General features: G+C 42.2%; 1 protein-coding gene across 2 annotated transcripts in view; it reads right to left on the bottom strand.

Annotated features, from left to right (window-relative positions):
- Positions 1-17,490, bottom strand: part of DYNC2H1 (dynein cytoplasmic 2 heavy chain 1) — a 6,555,988-nt gene that overhangs the window by 1,305,059 nt on the left and 5,233,439 nt on the right. For both annotated transcript variants that reach the window (XM_044072582.1, XM_044072581.1), the window contains one exon: positions 11,858-11,935. In XM_044072582.1, coding sequence (XP_043928517.1) covers positions 11,858-11,935 — 78 coding nt within the window. The remainder of the gene's footprint in view (positions 1-11,857; positions 11,936-17,490) is intronic.

Below are 17,490 nucleotides of genomic sequence, written 5' to 3'. Positions count from 1 at the left end.
ATGTCTTCTCTTCTGAATTTTTCTTCACGAAAGGGAGGTGCCTTTTTAGACTGACAGCTCATGTACTGACTGTACCTATTTCCAAAAATACTAATATCAGCAACGTTGATTATTCTCATGTGTCAACTACTGTGGACCTATAAGGGAGAACACTAAGTAATCACTGTAGAAGTTCCACCAAGAAAACCAATATTCTAAAAAATGAGTTGCTCTTTACGGTGACCCCAAATGCAATGCAGTCTGCATGCATATCTGCCATGTAAAATAATGTGATCTGAGACTGGGAGTTGCTGGAGCCAAAAGAACCGACAAGCCTTTGGAAAGCTTGTCTGTTAAATTATTATCCAAAGAGTCAAAGTTCTTAAAACACTACTGATTCCTCTCACACATGGTGTGAGGATGTCTGTAAAGTCCAATTACCCTATCAAAATAACAAGTGACTGAAAGAGTGGTGGTGCTCTGCAGGTGTAACAGGAATGTTTGGGACCTATATCTTGTATCGATCAACCAGGGGAACTACGACAAGAAGAAAGAATTATGAGAGAAGATGGCCAAACTCCTCTCCAGTTACTTTTCACCTTCAGACACCATCACAGAGAGGTTCACCTTCAGAAAAGACCAGCAGAGAAAGGGTCTGTGATTCAGCTACCACCATCCTTTGGTAAAAAATGTTCAGTTAGGGCATATAAGAATACAGACTGGGACAGAAATCTTAAAATATGCCATGTGTTTATTGATCAACCTGTAAGATTTGTGAAACTAGCTGCATGGTCATTAAGGACCCTTCCAAGCTTTCTCATCCATCTCAATCCTCTAAGTAACGGATTCAGGCCGCCATACTTCAGAACCCTGCCATCAAAGAAGCAAGATAGTAGATTGTCCTAGACCTAGCTTGTAAAGCTACATGATTTTTAAATAACCTGCATGTGTGTTTAAGACAAGCTACTTAGCCAGGATACCCAGCAGCCATATTCCCCCTACCACTTAGGAAATACTAAGGAAAAATAAGGGTTTGCTTCCTTCCATAAAAGCTATCCGTGTCTTTCCTAACTCTTTAGTAGCTTTCGCCATTCTCTAGCTTCTGCTGCTATATACTTTAGCCCACTAGGTGGCGCCCTAAACTAGGCTTGTCCTGCACTCTCTATTCCCCTCTCTCTAATAACATATCACTTAGTTCTTTTTCCCCAGTCTCAGACTGCTTCAAGCTTCCACTCTATTTACCTTAATTCCCATTCTCCCAGCTAATTTCCTCTGTTTTCCACTCTGTTTCCCCATACTATCCCTACCACTTACCTGTGTCTATTGAGGTATCCTCAGTAGTCAGCTGTTCACTGATTGTTCTCTCAGCATTCTCCTCATTTACCTGTCTGTCCCGCTCCATTCGCCCTGCGGGCTCATTCTGCTCCCCTACCCTGCCCCCAATTCCCACCTGCCCCCACTACTCTTACATTTATTCTCACCTGTTAACTCCTCCCCTTTTTCTTAACCAATCCTCTCACAACACATCCCTCCTACCAATTTACTAACTCCTCTCCAACCATCCCCAAAGCCTTCTCTTCTTACTCCCATACCCTTCAGTTTCTCCCTCTCTAACATACTCTCATCTCTCGTTTATTCCCACTCTCTAACCTTACACCAATCAACCATGTCTCCACATCTTACACAAATCCTTCTCACCTCCTGTTTAACCATATTGTTCCTAATTCCTCTTTTCCATGCCACCTCATAAACATCCTACAAACACCCTTCCCTCCTTCCTGCCCCCCACTCCACCACTCATCTCTATCTCCACCCATTCAAATCTCACTTTCATTATATATCCCTCTCAATATTTCAACCTAATACGCTCCACTACTTTAAACTAAAACTTACATTCTGCTCTTTCAAGTGGCACTCACCCAAATCACTCACTAACCTCCCACAATCAACTAAGCCCAAACTACAACTACTGTTCACCTCCTCTTACTGCCTTTTCCTAGCAGGAGATATTCACCCCAACCCTGGTCCTAAAACTATTACCAACTCCACTTCCCCTGCCACAACCAATAGCACCAATGCCACTCCTCCTACCTCATCCAACATTACTAACCAAAAATTCCTAAAAATTCTTTCTCTAAATGCCCAGAGTCTAAAAAACAAAACTGCTCTCTTCCATGCTTGGCTTTACCATACCCTGCCAGACATAGTAACAGTCTCCGAGACTTAGCTAAAACCCCAGATTTCCAACTCTGAAATCCTATCACCAGGTTTTCAGGCTCTTAGATTTGACCACCCAAACAAAAAAGGTGGAGTAGCAGCCTTAATTTACTCAAATCTACACTCCATCTCTCCTTACCAAAACCCCACTCCTCAATTCAATAATGTAGAATTAGTCGTGGGGATACTCAAACTGAATAACTTCAAAAGCATACGTCTTATAGCCCTTTATATATCCCCTGGTAATAATACTACCACCCATGAAGACATTCTTCTATGGGCTTCAACTAATATTAAGCTCGAGACGTACATATTAGGCGATGTGAACATCGACTGGAACAAAATCAATGGCACCAATCCATCTATATCTATTAATCTTTTAAATTTCACTCAACTAATTAATAGCATCACAAAACCCAATAAAATGAAACCCCCAGGTTCCACTCCAGACTGGATTCTAGCCTCCCACCCAAATAAGATCTTATACTCAGGTACCTTACCAGACACCATAAGTGACCACTACCCTGCCTTTATCCATCGAGCAACATACTTGAAGCCACAACCTCACCAATATATCCATACTCGCAACATCACTAATTTTAATCCTTCAAGTTTCTCTAACACCCTCAAACTAATAAACTGGGATAATCTAAAAACACTTTCCCTAGATAACACTGTAGATTTTTTCAATACTACCTTCTTAGATATCTTAAATTCCCATGCCCCACCTAGAACTAAACAAATAAAATCCAACCCTGCCTCCTGGCTATCTAAGGATACTAAAAATCTTATGCAACAAAAAGACAAGACCTGGAAACTATATCACCAACACCAACTCCCTGAAATGCTTCTTAAATATAAGAAACTCTGTAACCTAACCAAAAAAACATATAAGAGATAAAAAGTTTTACTACACTAAACTCCAGACCAATCACTCCAAAAACCCTAAACAGTTCTGGACATCCATCAACTGTCTACTAAATCCCGGTACAAAAAGAAACCCTTGTCCTGATACCAGTAAAACTGACACAGAATTAGCCATCCTATTCAACTCCTTTACCAACTCCATAGCTGAACTCACCAAGACCTTCCCCAATCACAACTCCTCCTCTCTCCTCAAATCCACATCCCCCACTTCCTCCCAACTTCCCAATCCTAACTGCCCCCCCCACATTTCACCTAAAGCCAATCTCCACATCCTACATAAAAAAACTTCTCGCTAGACTTAAGCCATGCCCCCCAGCCCCAGACAATATCCCCTCTCTCTATCTAAAGCTCGCTGCTGATGGCATTGCCATCCCCATCAGCATTCTCATCAACAGATCCATACCAGAGTCTTATGTTCCCAAACTGTGGCATGCTGCCTTTATCCTTCCCCTCCATAAAGAAGGTAAAAATAATACTATCTCTAACTTCCGTCCAATAGCCATTCTCTCCCCAATCTCAAAAATACTTGAAAAATGCAAGCACCTCCAGCTCATGCCTTACCTTACTGATAATCACCTCCTCACCCCTACACAACATGGTTTTTGTCCTGGACATAGTACAATAACTGCTCTTCTCTCTTTCTTAGACTTAGTAAATCATGCCCGTGATTTTGGAGAAATTGTATCCACTATCCTTCTAGATCTTTCCAAAGCTTTCGACACTGTTTCCCATACCCACCTTCTAAATCATCTTTCTAATTTTAATCTCTCACACAACATCCTATTATGGTTTAACAGCTACCTTTATAATAGATTCCAAGCTGTGAAATGGCAAACTGGTACCTCAAACTTCCTACCCACCCCTACTGGAGTTCCCCAGGATCCATACTCGGCCCAATGCTCTTCAATGTATTTATTAATGATTTTCATGCTGCCATTCCTACAACTAAAATAGTGCAATACGCAGACGACTCAACATTAGTTTGCTCTGCTTCTAATCTCCCTGACCTCCTAGCAAAAACTCAATTGGACTTTTCTACAACTGAAAACTGGATGCTTCAAAATCATCTCTCGCTAAATGCTAATAAATCAAAAATTCTTCTTTTCTACCCCCTCAAAAACCCTCCAGCTTGACAAACAATCTTTCAGTATCTTTAGCAATACTAACTCCACTATAGAAATTGTTCCTTCTGCTAAACTACTTGGAGTTACCATAGATGAACACCTAAAATTTGATACACATGTTCAGCTAAACATTAAAAAAACTCACCAGAAACTTAGCATGCTATATAGACACTCCCAGTTCCTCTCTTCATCTACCAGACAAGCTCTTGCAACCACCTACTTACTACCTTACCTTCTATATGGTGCTCCCCTACTTACCAACTTATCCTCTTCCATCTCCTCAAAACTAGAAACATATTACAATAAAATTGCTAAATTCGCAACTAAAGCTAATTACTCCTCTCACCACTGCACATCTCTCCACCTGCTAAACTGGCTAGAACTTCCCAGTCAACTCAACTTCCTTCAACTCACTACTACCCACAGACTAATCTTCAAACCAACTCTATGCCCTGCTTTAGCAAATATCTTACCCTTTTACACCCCCCACAGAGCCCTGAGATCTGCGCAACAGAATTTCCTCTCTGCTTACAATCCTAAACGTCCTGCTGGTCACCTTCTACTCTCTTCTTCCCTAGCCAAAAGATAGAATTCCCTCCCTTCTTCTCTTAGAATCTCTGAAAACTACGAATACTTTAAAACTCAGCTTCACTCCTACTTTACACAGCACTGGAAATGTAACTGTATTCTCCCTACTTAACCTACTTACTCTCCTCTATGTATGCTGCCTCATACAGCTTCTCTACTTATTCATCCACCCCAGGCTATTCTCCTAAACACTTACTTCACTCTAAATCTAAAGACCCTTTAAATATCTGCCTCCTTCTAAGTCAAATTCAACACCAAATTATTAAAAAGAAGTTATGTACTTACCGTAACGTTCCATGTGAGTTATCTCACCTTTATTCTCACTGATGGGTTCGGAGCCGATCCTCGGCTCCGACACGGACGATAGCAAAGCTCAAGGTTTGCCAGTAGCTCGAGACCAAGCCCCTTATCCCACAATGCACTGCTGGAATTACCTCAGATCTTGTTTGCTGCGAGTAACAGTATATATATATATATATATATATATATATATATATATATATATATATATATATATACACCCTTGTATTTATTGCTAACACGAACACTTCCCGAAGGATGGTACTAGCCTCTAAGTCAACAGTCAGCCAGGAGGGGGAAGGAGGGAGTGACGTGAGAATAAAGGCGAGATAAACAACTCATATGGAACGTTATGGTAAGTACATAACTTCTTTATGTGAAGTTGTTAAATTTCACCGTTTATTCTCACTGATGGGTAGTGTCCCTAGCACCCTCAATCCTGGGTGGCTCATGGGAGTATGTTCTTCAGTACCGTGGAACCAAAGGAAGACCTGTCCCTTGAAGCCTTATCTACTCTGTAAAGCGTGATAAAGGTATGGTAGATGGCTTGTGAGAAGAAAACAGAATTTGTCTTGTATCTTCTGAAATTGAATGAAGCCTGGCAATTAGGGGAAGTGGATTAGCCAAGCAGTCAGTTTCAGGGACTGCAGTGAAGGATGAAGGTCCCCTGACAGGTGCGTCAGAAGGTCCGGAACTGGGTCCAGGATCCATGGATCTTCCAACAGATGATGGTGGAGAAACAGAAACCAAATCTGTCGAGGCAAGTAGGGGGTTATGAGTATAACAGTCCTTCCCAGCGATTTTGCTTTCTGTAAAAATCTGGGTATCAATGGGAAGGGAGGAAATGCATAAAGGAAACCCGGGGGCCAATCATGTAAAAGTGCATCTCTCGGGGGATGACCGGGAGGTGGTATTAGGGCAAAGTAGTTTCTGCGTTTTGAATTGATGTGGCAGGCAAAGAGGTCGCAGCAAGGCTGGCCCCATTTGCGGAAAATCAACTCTGCAACCTGTTGTTTGAGAGACGACTCGTGAGGGAGCAATATCGCCCTGCTTAGTTTGTCCGCTATCACACTGGATTTCCCTGGGATGTGTGCTGCTAACAGAAAATGCTGGGATGACACAGCTCATTGCCAGATCCTGAGGGCTTCTCGACAAAGGGGTTAAGACTTGGTTCCGCCTTGCTTGTTCAAGTACCAGACTACTGACATGTTGTCCGTCTGAATTGCAATAGTTCCTAGAGGGAGAGAGTCCTGAAAGTACTGCAATGCCAGAAGTACCGCTCTCAACTCTAGAACATTGATGTGCAGATGTGATTCTTGATCTGTCCATGTGCCTTGGGCAGACTTTCCCTGAAAATGCCCCACCCCCACCCTATCAGGGAAGCATCCGTGGTCACAGTGGCTGCTGGGGGGGGGGGTTCAAAGGGTCTTCCGATTGTGACATGAATACAAGTCAACCACCACCGAAGGTCACTCTTGCAAGAATTTGTGATGAGAATCATGTGGTGCATCGGTAGTTTCTGGTATGACCACTGAGCAAAGAGGAGCCATTGAAGAATTCGCATGTGCATCCTTGCGAGTGGTATAGCCAGGATTGCTGCCGCCATCAAACCTAGCACCTTCAATACCTCTGCTGCTGTAGCTTTGTTCTCTGACACCAGTGAGCTGACATTTTGGCGGAGAAGTGAGACTCTTTTGATAGGGAGACGTAAAGTGGTAGTTGAGGTATCAAACTCTGCTCCTATAAAACAGTATGCTGCAATGGCGATAAGGCAGACTTTTTGAAGTTGATTGTAATGCCTAATTGATGGCAGAGTGTCAGAGTGTATTGTGTTGCCTGAGTCAATTGATGGCTGGTGGTAGCGGTGAGGAGCCAATTGTCTAGGTATGGAAACACCTGGAATCCTAGACATCTCAGTTGAGCCGTGAATATATATGAATCCATATATGAATCCATATGTGACCACTGCCATGCATTTGGTGAACACTCTGGGGGGTGCAGTGAGACCAAAGGGCAGGGCTCGAAACTGATAATGATTGGCTCCAAGCCAGAAACGCAGATGATCTCTGGAGTGTTTGTTCATCTTTATGTGATAGTACGCGTCTTTGAGATCTATGGAGCACATCCAATCTCCTTTCCCTAGGAAGGGAAGAATGGACTGAAGCGTGACCATTCGGAACTTCTCTTTCTTTATGAACTGGTTGAGTCTGCTGAGGTCCAAAATAGGTCTCTAGTCCCCTGTTTTCTTTGGTACCAAAAAGAATCTTGAGTAAGTTCAGAATCCAACTTGGTCTGCTGGGACTGGTTGGATGACTCTTTTTTCTAGCAATCTGTTGACCTCTATGATTGCTTGTTCCCTGAGATTGGGTGGAACATCTGGGATTCTATTTACAGGAATGGCAGGAGAAGAGAATGGTATGAAATATCCTCTGGAAATGATGCTTTGTACCCACGTATCTGATGTTATGTTTAGCCAGGCTTCTGGGTACTAAGACAAGCGACCCCGACTGCCTCCAGAGCCGAACAGTCGGGCCCCCTTTCAGGGGCGCTGGTAGGGTTGACCGGAGAACTGACTCCTGTCACCCTGTTGCTGTGGACCCCCTCTGTCGTGGGGGTGGCATCTTCCATTATAACCCCCTCCTGTGCCTCTAGAGGGGGTTTCTCCACGTGTGTCCTGAAAGGCTCCCTGTGCTTTTCGGAACCACATTTTCCCTCTCCTAGGGCCCTTGGGGTAGGGCCAAGTAGGGGTAGAAAAACAGACTCCAATGGCAGATAAGGTCTTGCCTTCCTGCTCACACCTGGTTAAAGTTTCTTTTACTTTGGGCCCAAACAGTGATGAGCCATCGAATGGGGTATTAATAAAGGAAGACTTAAAGGGTTCCGCAAAGGAACAGAGATGCATCCAGGATCGTCTTCGAAGAGCAATGCCCGAACTAGCAGCTCTACTCGAACCATCAGCTGCATAGGATATGAGACGCATGGACGAGTTTACCACTGAGTTTAAGGTAGCGAGCTGGGCGTTGACTTTGTCGGCCACCCCTGCAGCTACCGTACCCTGCAGAGTATCTCCTAGCTCTTTCAGGAGATATCTTTGTAGTCTCGTAAAATGGGTTAAGTAGTTCAGTGATCGCAGAGAAAAAGTCGCTGAACTAAACATGAGCTTCCCATATCTATCCATGACCCTAGAATCTCTGTTAGGAGGATGGATAGAGGTGGATGTCTCAGAAACTTTATTTTTGGTGGCTGCAGCTACCACCATGGCATCAACAGGCACTCCCTTTATCAAAAATGGCTTGTCCACTGGGGCAGACATGAATTTATTGGGCTTACGAGGAACAGGTTCCATGGCCACCGGTGACTCCCACGCCTTACGAGAAATCAGTTCCATGAGCTTGTCGTAAGGCGGAGACACCCAAGAAGTGGAAGGTTGAGACCCAAAAGCCTTCAAGAGCACAGACTCATCCTCAGTAGGGGTCTTGGACTGCCAATCGCCCCTCTGACTAAGGATCTCTAGTATCTCTGCAAAGGAGATGTCCTCGGAGGGGGATCGAGGGGACACTTCTGACTCATCTAAGTCCGTGTCAGATGTCAAAGACTCCTGTGTGGAGTCTAAGTGCCTCCTCTTGCACAGTCTCTTCCTGGGCACCTCCTCAATGGGGGGATCTGGGGAGGTCTCAGAAGAGCAGGGGATGCCCTGTGGGGGTACTTGAGGCTTGGGGTCTCTACGCTTAGAGGGACCGGTAGATGAAGAAGCAGACACAGGAGCTTTAAGGGGAGAGGGAAGGCTGAACCGATGCTGACATTGTCTTTGGAGACAAAACTCTCCTCTTAGCATCGAAGGCACCATGGCTCCGATGAGAAGGAGTGGACGGACCCGAGAGTACCGTCCGATCCTCCCGCACCGAAACCCTGGGCTCTGAGCCCGAGGTAGGAGCAGAGCTCATCCGAGCCGAAGCCCCGAGAGGAAGAGTCGGCACTGACAAATTGTTTCAGCTATCCTCCCCGGACCCAACGGGAGAGCGTTGGCTCCTAGAGTCCTCGGTCGGCGCAGAGGACATCCGAGTAGATGGAGCCGATAACACCGGTGCGGGTATCAGCTCCAAGGGTTCGACAACCATCGGTTCAGTTTCCTTCAGCTCTGTGAGTCCAGTATAAATCCGGTTCCATGGTCTTCGGCACCGACAAGCTGGTCAGGGCCGACAACAATTTGGCAAGTCCTGGTGCCTGTAAAAGCTTCTGCACTAGCCGATCCATGTCCAAATCTGAAAGGCTGACTGAGGACTTAGCTGAATTAACCAAAGGTGCTGACTGGAGCAGAGGGGAAGAAGGAACTTCAGAGACCGGCTCCAATACTGAGAGCTGGCTCCGAATCAAAGGTACACTCTGTTCAGAGGTCTGTGGAACCGATGACCCTCTTTCTGAAATTTTTGCCTTTTTTGTCACTTTGTCTGAAGATTTGGATTTTGAGGATTTGGAGGACGTGCTAGTACCCTCATGGCTACTCAACACCTCAAAAAAAGATTGCTGTAGCAATCTCCTGTCTATTAGCTTCCTCCTTCTCCCAAGAGGACTCTTGAAGAAAAAGAATGGCAAATGCTGCAAGTGTTTTGGAGGTGTTTAGCCCCCAGACAGTAGACACATTGAATGTGTCCTTCAGTGACGGACATTTTCTGCCCACAATCTGGGCATTTTTTGAATCCCGATTTAGGATGGGATTCTCTTTTTCATCTGACATAGTTAAATAAAACAAACAGTAAACTGCAAAAAGTAAGACAGTAAAGTTCTTACTCACTTGTACAGACCCACAAAATAACTAAGCCCAATCTGGGCACTATCTATAACAATATAATTATAGATTACAAATATAGGGCTAAAGAGGCCCACAGAGAAAAACCCTGACTATTAGAAAGACTAATAAGAGTAAATAGGGCTAAAGGCCCACACAAACCCAGAAGCCAACAGGGCACTAACTATTTAAAACTATTTAAAGCTATTTAAACTATAGATTGTATTATGAAATGACCTAATACTAACACACAACTATCTTAGTAAGGAAAAGGAAAGTTTTTTTTATAAAACTTGCTGTTATTTTTCCCACAAATGGTCCGAGTTAGCTGGATCACCGAGATCTCTCTTGCCGCGGCAAACTAGACATGGGGTAATTCCAGCAGTGCATTGTGGGATAAGGGGCTTGGTCTCAAGCTACTGGCAAACCTTGAGCTTTGCTATTGGTCATTTCAAAGCCGAGGATCGGCTCCGAACCCATCAGTGAGAATAAACGGCGAGATTTAACAATTTCACATTAATGTTTTTCTACCTTAAATGTACACAATGTAAATACTGTATATAGTCCCTGATCTCATCCCCTCTTACTGAAAACAATCTTTAATAACTACCTATATTAAGCTGATGCAGTTTAGCTATGGCAATCATACCTTCCATGTGTGAACTCCACTTTTACTAATGTTCAACCCCCTCTCTAGGAATACTCCAGACACTATAATTTATGCTCTACTAAAAGTGTACTTCCCACCTATTTCTCCTCCATTTCTGCTAGACCTCAATATACAACATTCACATTTTTAACCCTCAACTAATAATTGCTTTCCCTTTAATTGTGAACTCTTCTCCTGCCTCTATCACTTAATTATTGCACAAATAGTTCTCTATACAACTTTGTAAATATGTTTATGAGCTGTCTTTCCATTATGCATTTGTACTTTTTCCTCATTACTTTTTATAATTTCATTTTTGTTTAATTGCTTGTAATATGGAGCTTTTCTCCCCGGGCCTCCACTGAAAACGGGCTCTGAGCCCAATGGACATCCTCTGTGATCAAACTGGAAATAAATAAATAACCAATGAAGAATTAGTCAAGTAAGCTGATAACAATGACTTTATTGAAGGTCTGACTTGATCATTAAAGCAGATGAGTCTTACTGAAAGATAACTCAATTAAACTACTGGTTGACAGTAATGTCCATTGACTCATCAATGTAGTAAAGAGTGAAAAAATTCACCTCCACTAATCTGAATTACTACAACAACAAAGAAAGGAACCACTCACAGGAAGACTGGGAAGGCAGTGACCTAAGACATACCCATGAAGGTTTTAAAGACAGTGTCAGCTAGTGAACAGCAAGAGACAAGGTAGAGTCCCTCCACTTAAGAGAAAGGGACCTAATTTCTGTGCACTGTATACTGTTCCCTCTTGACTGGTTAATGTGAAGCATCTTCTTCCAGACAGAGGACAAGACAATAGATTGGGTGCTTCTCCAACTTAGTCTTCTCTTGGAATTTCCCTTACATCAGTCTCTCGGAAGAGTGTACAGTTGTCAGAGTGGTCTCAGAGAAGTAACAAAATCCACACATTTAATTAGTCAATGTGAACCAATAAACACATTAGCACAGAGTTGCTTGAATCTCTGTTTTTCTTATAAAAAGTCTCTGAAAACTGGTGGGTTTCTTTCTTATAAAGTAGGATCTGTAAACTACAACAGAGAGATGTATTACAGAAGATTTACCATTTACAATATGCAACCACTCTTTTAATTACTATAAATAATTGGTTTACAACATATTTAATTTTCTTATTAACGTACAACTCCTTTTTATCTCGTCTAATTTAGAGCTGCAAAAAACATTTAAGAACTAATGCATTATCAAACATAAATAAAAACAGAGTTGTAAAAAATAAAAAGAATGAATCAAAACAGAAATACCTTTAACAAGACTGTGGCTCCAGCTCTTTCTTGATCTATCCAGGACAGAATTTGATCACGAGAAGGTTTTTGGGCATCCTTAAAAATTAAACATACAAAGCATTACACAGATGAAACTGTTGGCTTAATAACTTATGACTACTACTGAAAGTCCTTCAGGCACTTCAGATAAACTATGAGCACATTTTCAGCAATAAGTACTGTATGTAATACTCTCACAGGTTATACTGCTAACAAAAAGTTAACTTAATTCTTGCAACCCTTCTATTCCAATGCACCGTTATCATTATCTGACTTCATTATTAACCCTAATGCTTGTTCTCAACTACATTTTTTGGCTCCCTACTGAAAGGCTGACATGTCAAAAAAAATAAATAAATAAAAGACCGAAACTCCAGAAGTAGAGTGAAATCTCCAAGAGCACTCTTCACCTTTAAACTTTTTTTTTTTTGTAGGGGGCAAGCTCCCCTGCACCCCCCCTGCAGTTATCTATACCATCTCTAAGACTGCCACACCTCAGAGAGAAAAGAATAATCTGAGAAATGGCAATCTCGGACTCAGTTTATGTAAGTCTGTTTTTTCAGCCATTTAGTATCTGTGTTTTGGAACCCACTCCAGCAGGTTCCAACACTTCAAATGATTGCCCTTTTTTTTCCTATATGCTTGTGTTTCTGCCTGCATGCCTGCTGACCATCACACCTCTCCTAATTGGTCTTCAGCCTACTCATCCCATACTCACATGGTGAGCCAAGTATGAAGTCATGAGGTAACAAGAGAAGCCATCACCCAGGTAGCTGTGGAGGTGGTTTGTGCCTCTGCAAACATCCTGGCAATGAGAACATTTCAGTTACAACCTTAACCCCAAACCTGGTGGCCAAAGTAAGCACTCACATCACCTTAAGGTGGTCTATTCTGTCTTCATGCATGCCCATGTGTCTACCCACATGATAATGATAGCTAATGTCACCAGCTGGAATTTCCAAGCTCATCTCCTTAGTTCTGGCCTTCTTTGCACCATGCCAGCTTCCACTTAATTTGTGGAATTCACCAAACCAAAATCACCATCCCCCCAAGGATGGGTGAGCTGGCGTCAGCTGCTCACTCTAAACCTCTGGCCACATCTTCCAGTGCCCAAGCCGCTAACAGAACTTGGGTTATCTGAGTCATAGTCGGTATTTTAAACCTTCTACATCACATCACAGAGGCACATTTTGTTCTCTCCTACTTTCATCTCCTTCCAAACTTCAAAATTACTGTTATTCACTACAACTTTTATACAAACTGTTCTCTTTTTTCTCTCAGCTCTTCATCTAACATTTTGCTGTGAATTAGGTTATTTTATGTTAAAGTCATCTTATACATTTATTTATATGAGATCTTCCTGGAAAATGCAGATAACTACACTTTTCTTCCTTGTCCTAACATAGACAGATACAAATTGTTTTAGTTGTCTTAGCTAGACTCACAGTAGATGCTTGCTTCATGTGAAACAACTTTCTCCTAAACAACATTTAACACAATTTTTGCTATAAATGCATTAATTCCTCTTCTTCTACCTCTCATCTGACACTTCTCACACCCTGTAACAGCTCAACCTATAGCCAGTAAACAGATTTCTGATAAGGCATTATCACTTGGAGGATAAGTGCACTGTATTTTTTTTTATCAACCAGACCATGTTATCTGACAAAGTAATTATTTCCTGTACTTAATACTTGTGGAGTGAAGTCTCTCACCCCAAAGCTGTTGTTGATTATGAAGCATTCTCACAAAGAAACATGGTGGCCAATCATCCTACCTAGTTCTTTTTCTCAGTAACATTCAAGTTAAAGGAATTGAAATTGACAAGCAAATGGTACTCATTTTTCTCAGCTATAATGCCCATCTCTTCCACTTATAAACACTGCAATATATACTCTAACACTGCTCCTTCAGCAATAACAAATAAAAACATAATTACCAGCATCATTTGCATGAAGGGATAAGAGTCTGCCTCAATCGAGGTGACCTGAGTTTGTTTAGTGGCTCAGGCACCTGCTGGATATGGTGTGGGAGGGAGGAATGACGAGGCACTGCCTGCTCATCTACTCCAGGTGGGTGGTGTACTAAGGCATGGCTATTTCACAATCCCTGATGGGAACACCAATGTTATGATTGAAAAGCAAGTGCTACAGTTGATAGGTGTAAAAAAGGGGTGGGATCACCAGAGTTCAGGCCCACACTGCATACCCACCTGCATGACATCAGCCCAACATACCAATGCCAGGTAAAGCCATACTATATGACAGCTCCTCACATGTCCATCCTACTCGGTGGTAAGTGCTCAGCTTTCACTGCAGATAATTTACACATCGAGAACTGGATGACCTCTATATGTAGGGCTTTCCCAATTGGATGTCCTCCCAATGTAAGTTGTATTGGGGGCGGTGTAGGGGTGGGGCTAGTCTAAAAGGGAGTACTGGCTAGGATGCAAGTACTGGCAGCTGGCAGTGGAGGTGTCCAAGGTTAGAATCAGCCTTATGCAAGCAAGCAATAAATAAATTAAATAAAACAGCCTTCCTGTTTCAAATGCTTGCTTTTTCTGTCTTAGTCATGTTTCTGTTCTTATACTTTTTCAAGGGTTTTAATTAAATTATTTTCTTGACATGAGAATGTTGCTGTATGATAGGTGTAGTTTGTTCATCATCCCATGTTCAAAAGTAGAGAAGGAATCACTAGTCAGTAACTATTAATCACCACCTCCAGTTATTTCTTATACTATCATACTCTGTTGCTGAGTACACAGCTTGCGTGTGGTGAAATGTCTGTTCAAAAATCGGTATGGATTTTCAAATACAGAGTACCACCAATGATTTAGCAACACAGGAGAATCTAATTTAATCGACAAGTGTAATGTGGCCAGAAAAGCACATATGGTAAAAAACATGGAACATGGAAAAAGATCATTATTTTTATGCAGAAATGAAGCCTCCAACCTTCATGTGGGATTTGGTGTGTGGCCTTGCAACCCCTACCAAATATAACTAACTCTGTCACCACTACCTCATTGGAAAAGGGGAAAACTCCCTTAAAGGGTTTAGCATTAGACATACTGCTCAGCTGAGATATAGTTTTACCTGGGTTACATTCAGCAGACAAAATTACTCTCCAACAAAGATGGTACACACTGCTACATACATACCAAGCACAATTCCAGATCGTCTACAGCATCTCAGCCAGCTGTTCACTTCACAGGTTCATAGGTAATTACTAGGCTAATGACCGCAGTAGGCCTTTTTAAGCCTAACCATGGTTCCCAAATGTATCTAACAACTTTTGATAAGCTAGGGTTATTTTAAGGGGTTTATTTAGGCTATTGGAATAGGTGGTCAAGCATTAACAGGCTTTTGCTGTCTACTAAAGACATAGGTGCCAGACCACAGGAAAATTTCTAATTCCCAATTCAGTGGTCTGAGGTACGCTTGAATTGCGCTAGAGAAGACCTCTGCTTCACGTGGATGGGAAGCCTGTTTCAGAGAAGGAGTAGTCTCTTGAAGCACCTATCTGTCCCCCTCCAACATGTTCTATTTATGTTGCAGATGAGATTTGGGCCCCTAGATTGGGTAATTCTGATGCTATTTGTTTTATGGGTGTGCAACATGTCCATCAGAATGGGACCAGAGGATGCTTTGCAGGCCAGGCAGAGTTTGCCTCTTAGCAGTATGTAGCAGATGGAGTACAGGGCTAGGACTATGAGGTGGTCTGTGTAGGATATAGTTACACCCTTTATTCTTTTTTGTGAGAAACTTCTTTGGACACTCTACTTGTTGCATATGCCCGGTCAGGTACATACTGAAGACAGAGCTGTATTCGGTGATTGGTCTGATGAAGGTTGAGTACAGTGGAACAATGACATCCTTGGACCTAGATGCCATACTCTTGCTTATAAGGTGCACAACACAGAACGATTTCCTTAACACCACAGACACATGACGGTCAAAGGCTAGGTTATTGTCTACATACGTTTCCAAATCCCTGACACTGGGCCTACTATTAGGGGTAGTTTCTAGGTGTACAGTTTTCCAAAAAGATACTATTAAGCATTTCTTACCATTGAATTTTAGACCATGGGTCTAGCACCAGTTATCAGTCTGTGTCAGGCGTTCTTGGAGGATATTTGTCTCTTCTGGGGGATTGTATCACTGTGCTTAGCTTGCAGTCATCTGTGAACCTGGTCAGCCAGAGGCAATAAATGTTGGCTTGACATTGGAAAAGTAAATGCCAAAAAGGAGTAGCCCTAGCATCGAAACTTCAGAGACTCTGCTAGTGACTGCCCTCTTTGTTTAGGTAGACTCCCCAGTCCCAGCTTCTTGGATCCTATATGTGAGCCAGCTTTCTAGCAGGTGACATAGAGGGTTTATACCTAATTTCAAGAGATGGTCTACAATGCGCAAGTGGTGTACTGTGTTGAATGCTTTGGTAAGGTAAAGGTAGGCAGTGTGCACTGTTTTGCCCTCATCCATCACTTTGGTGAACTTCTGAAAGAAATTCACTAAGTTAAGTAGGCATTATTTGTTCAACAAAACCAAACTGGAATGGAAACAGTGAATGAAGGTTTACTGTGTCACTGTTTATCATTTCCATTATAATTATTTCCATGTCTCTACATATGAGACTAGTCAAACTTTTGGATCTGTAGTTACTTGGGTCAACAGATGACCTGTGTGCACAGGGGTGGCAGTTGCAGTCCTCCATTTGCTTGGCACAAAGGTGGTCTGGAGACTATAGTTAAACAGTGATTCTAGTGGTCTTGACAGGTCATATTTCATGAATGACAAGAATTAACCCTGAGGCTCAAAATTAAAGCTTCTTCTACTGACCTTCCACCTAAAGAATCAGTAGAGATACAGAGATAGACAGACACATACACAGATAGGCAGACAGACAGCTTTATTTATTGATTTGTCTGCTTCCCAGTCTATCTATCCAAGCAAGTTTAACCGTGTGAAACATCTTCACTGTCATATCTTAAAGCTCTTACTATGGACCACAAGCAACAGGAAACTTAGAGAGAGAAAGAGAGGGAAATTTCTTTTTCTAGTGCCAAGGTTCAAGTATCAGGTTACACAAGCACACATCCATTTCAGACTAAAACAAAATAGCATTGTTTTTATTCATCTTTTGTATAACAAAAAATTAGTCACTCCAAGCTTAAGGCCTGCTTCAAGTCTCAGCTCATGATCTCATGATTTTAGCCAGCAAGTATTAAAACGTTTAGTCATGTCAAATACTTTAAAGCATGGCAAGCACACTCCTGTAGGAAATTGTCAGAGAAGAAAATACGTTTAGACCATTCTACAGTACTTAAAAAAAAAAACAAAAACAAAAAAAAAAACATATATGGACCTACTGATAATGAATGAATGACCCGAATATCAACATTCACAACAATGATCGCAAAAGGTCAACTTTGCAAATGTTGAAACTACACTATGCATGTTCCAAACAAAAATCTCAGCATATGCAAAACAAAAGTTTAAAAATATCAAAACATTGCTTTTTGCAGGAAGGCAAGCCCCCCCTGAAAACTCACATCCCTGGATAACTACATTCACTAACTCCACGATCACAGAATGCTGGGGAAAGGGCATATT

Source organism: Protopterus annectens, chromosome 5.part0 (genome assembly GCF_019279795.1).
Source record: "Protopterus annectens isolate FY-2018-M chromosome 5.part0, PAN1.0, whole genome shotgun sequence".
NCBI lineage: Eukaryota > Metazoa > Chordata > Ceratodontiformes > Protopteridae > Protopterus > Protopterus annectens.
Note: the sequence above shows the minus strand (reverse complement) of the source record. Positions and strands in the feature narration are given on the sequence as shown.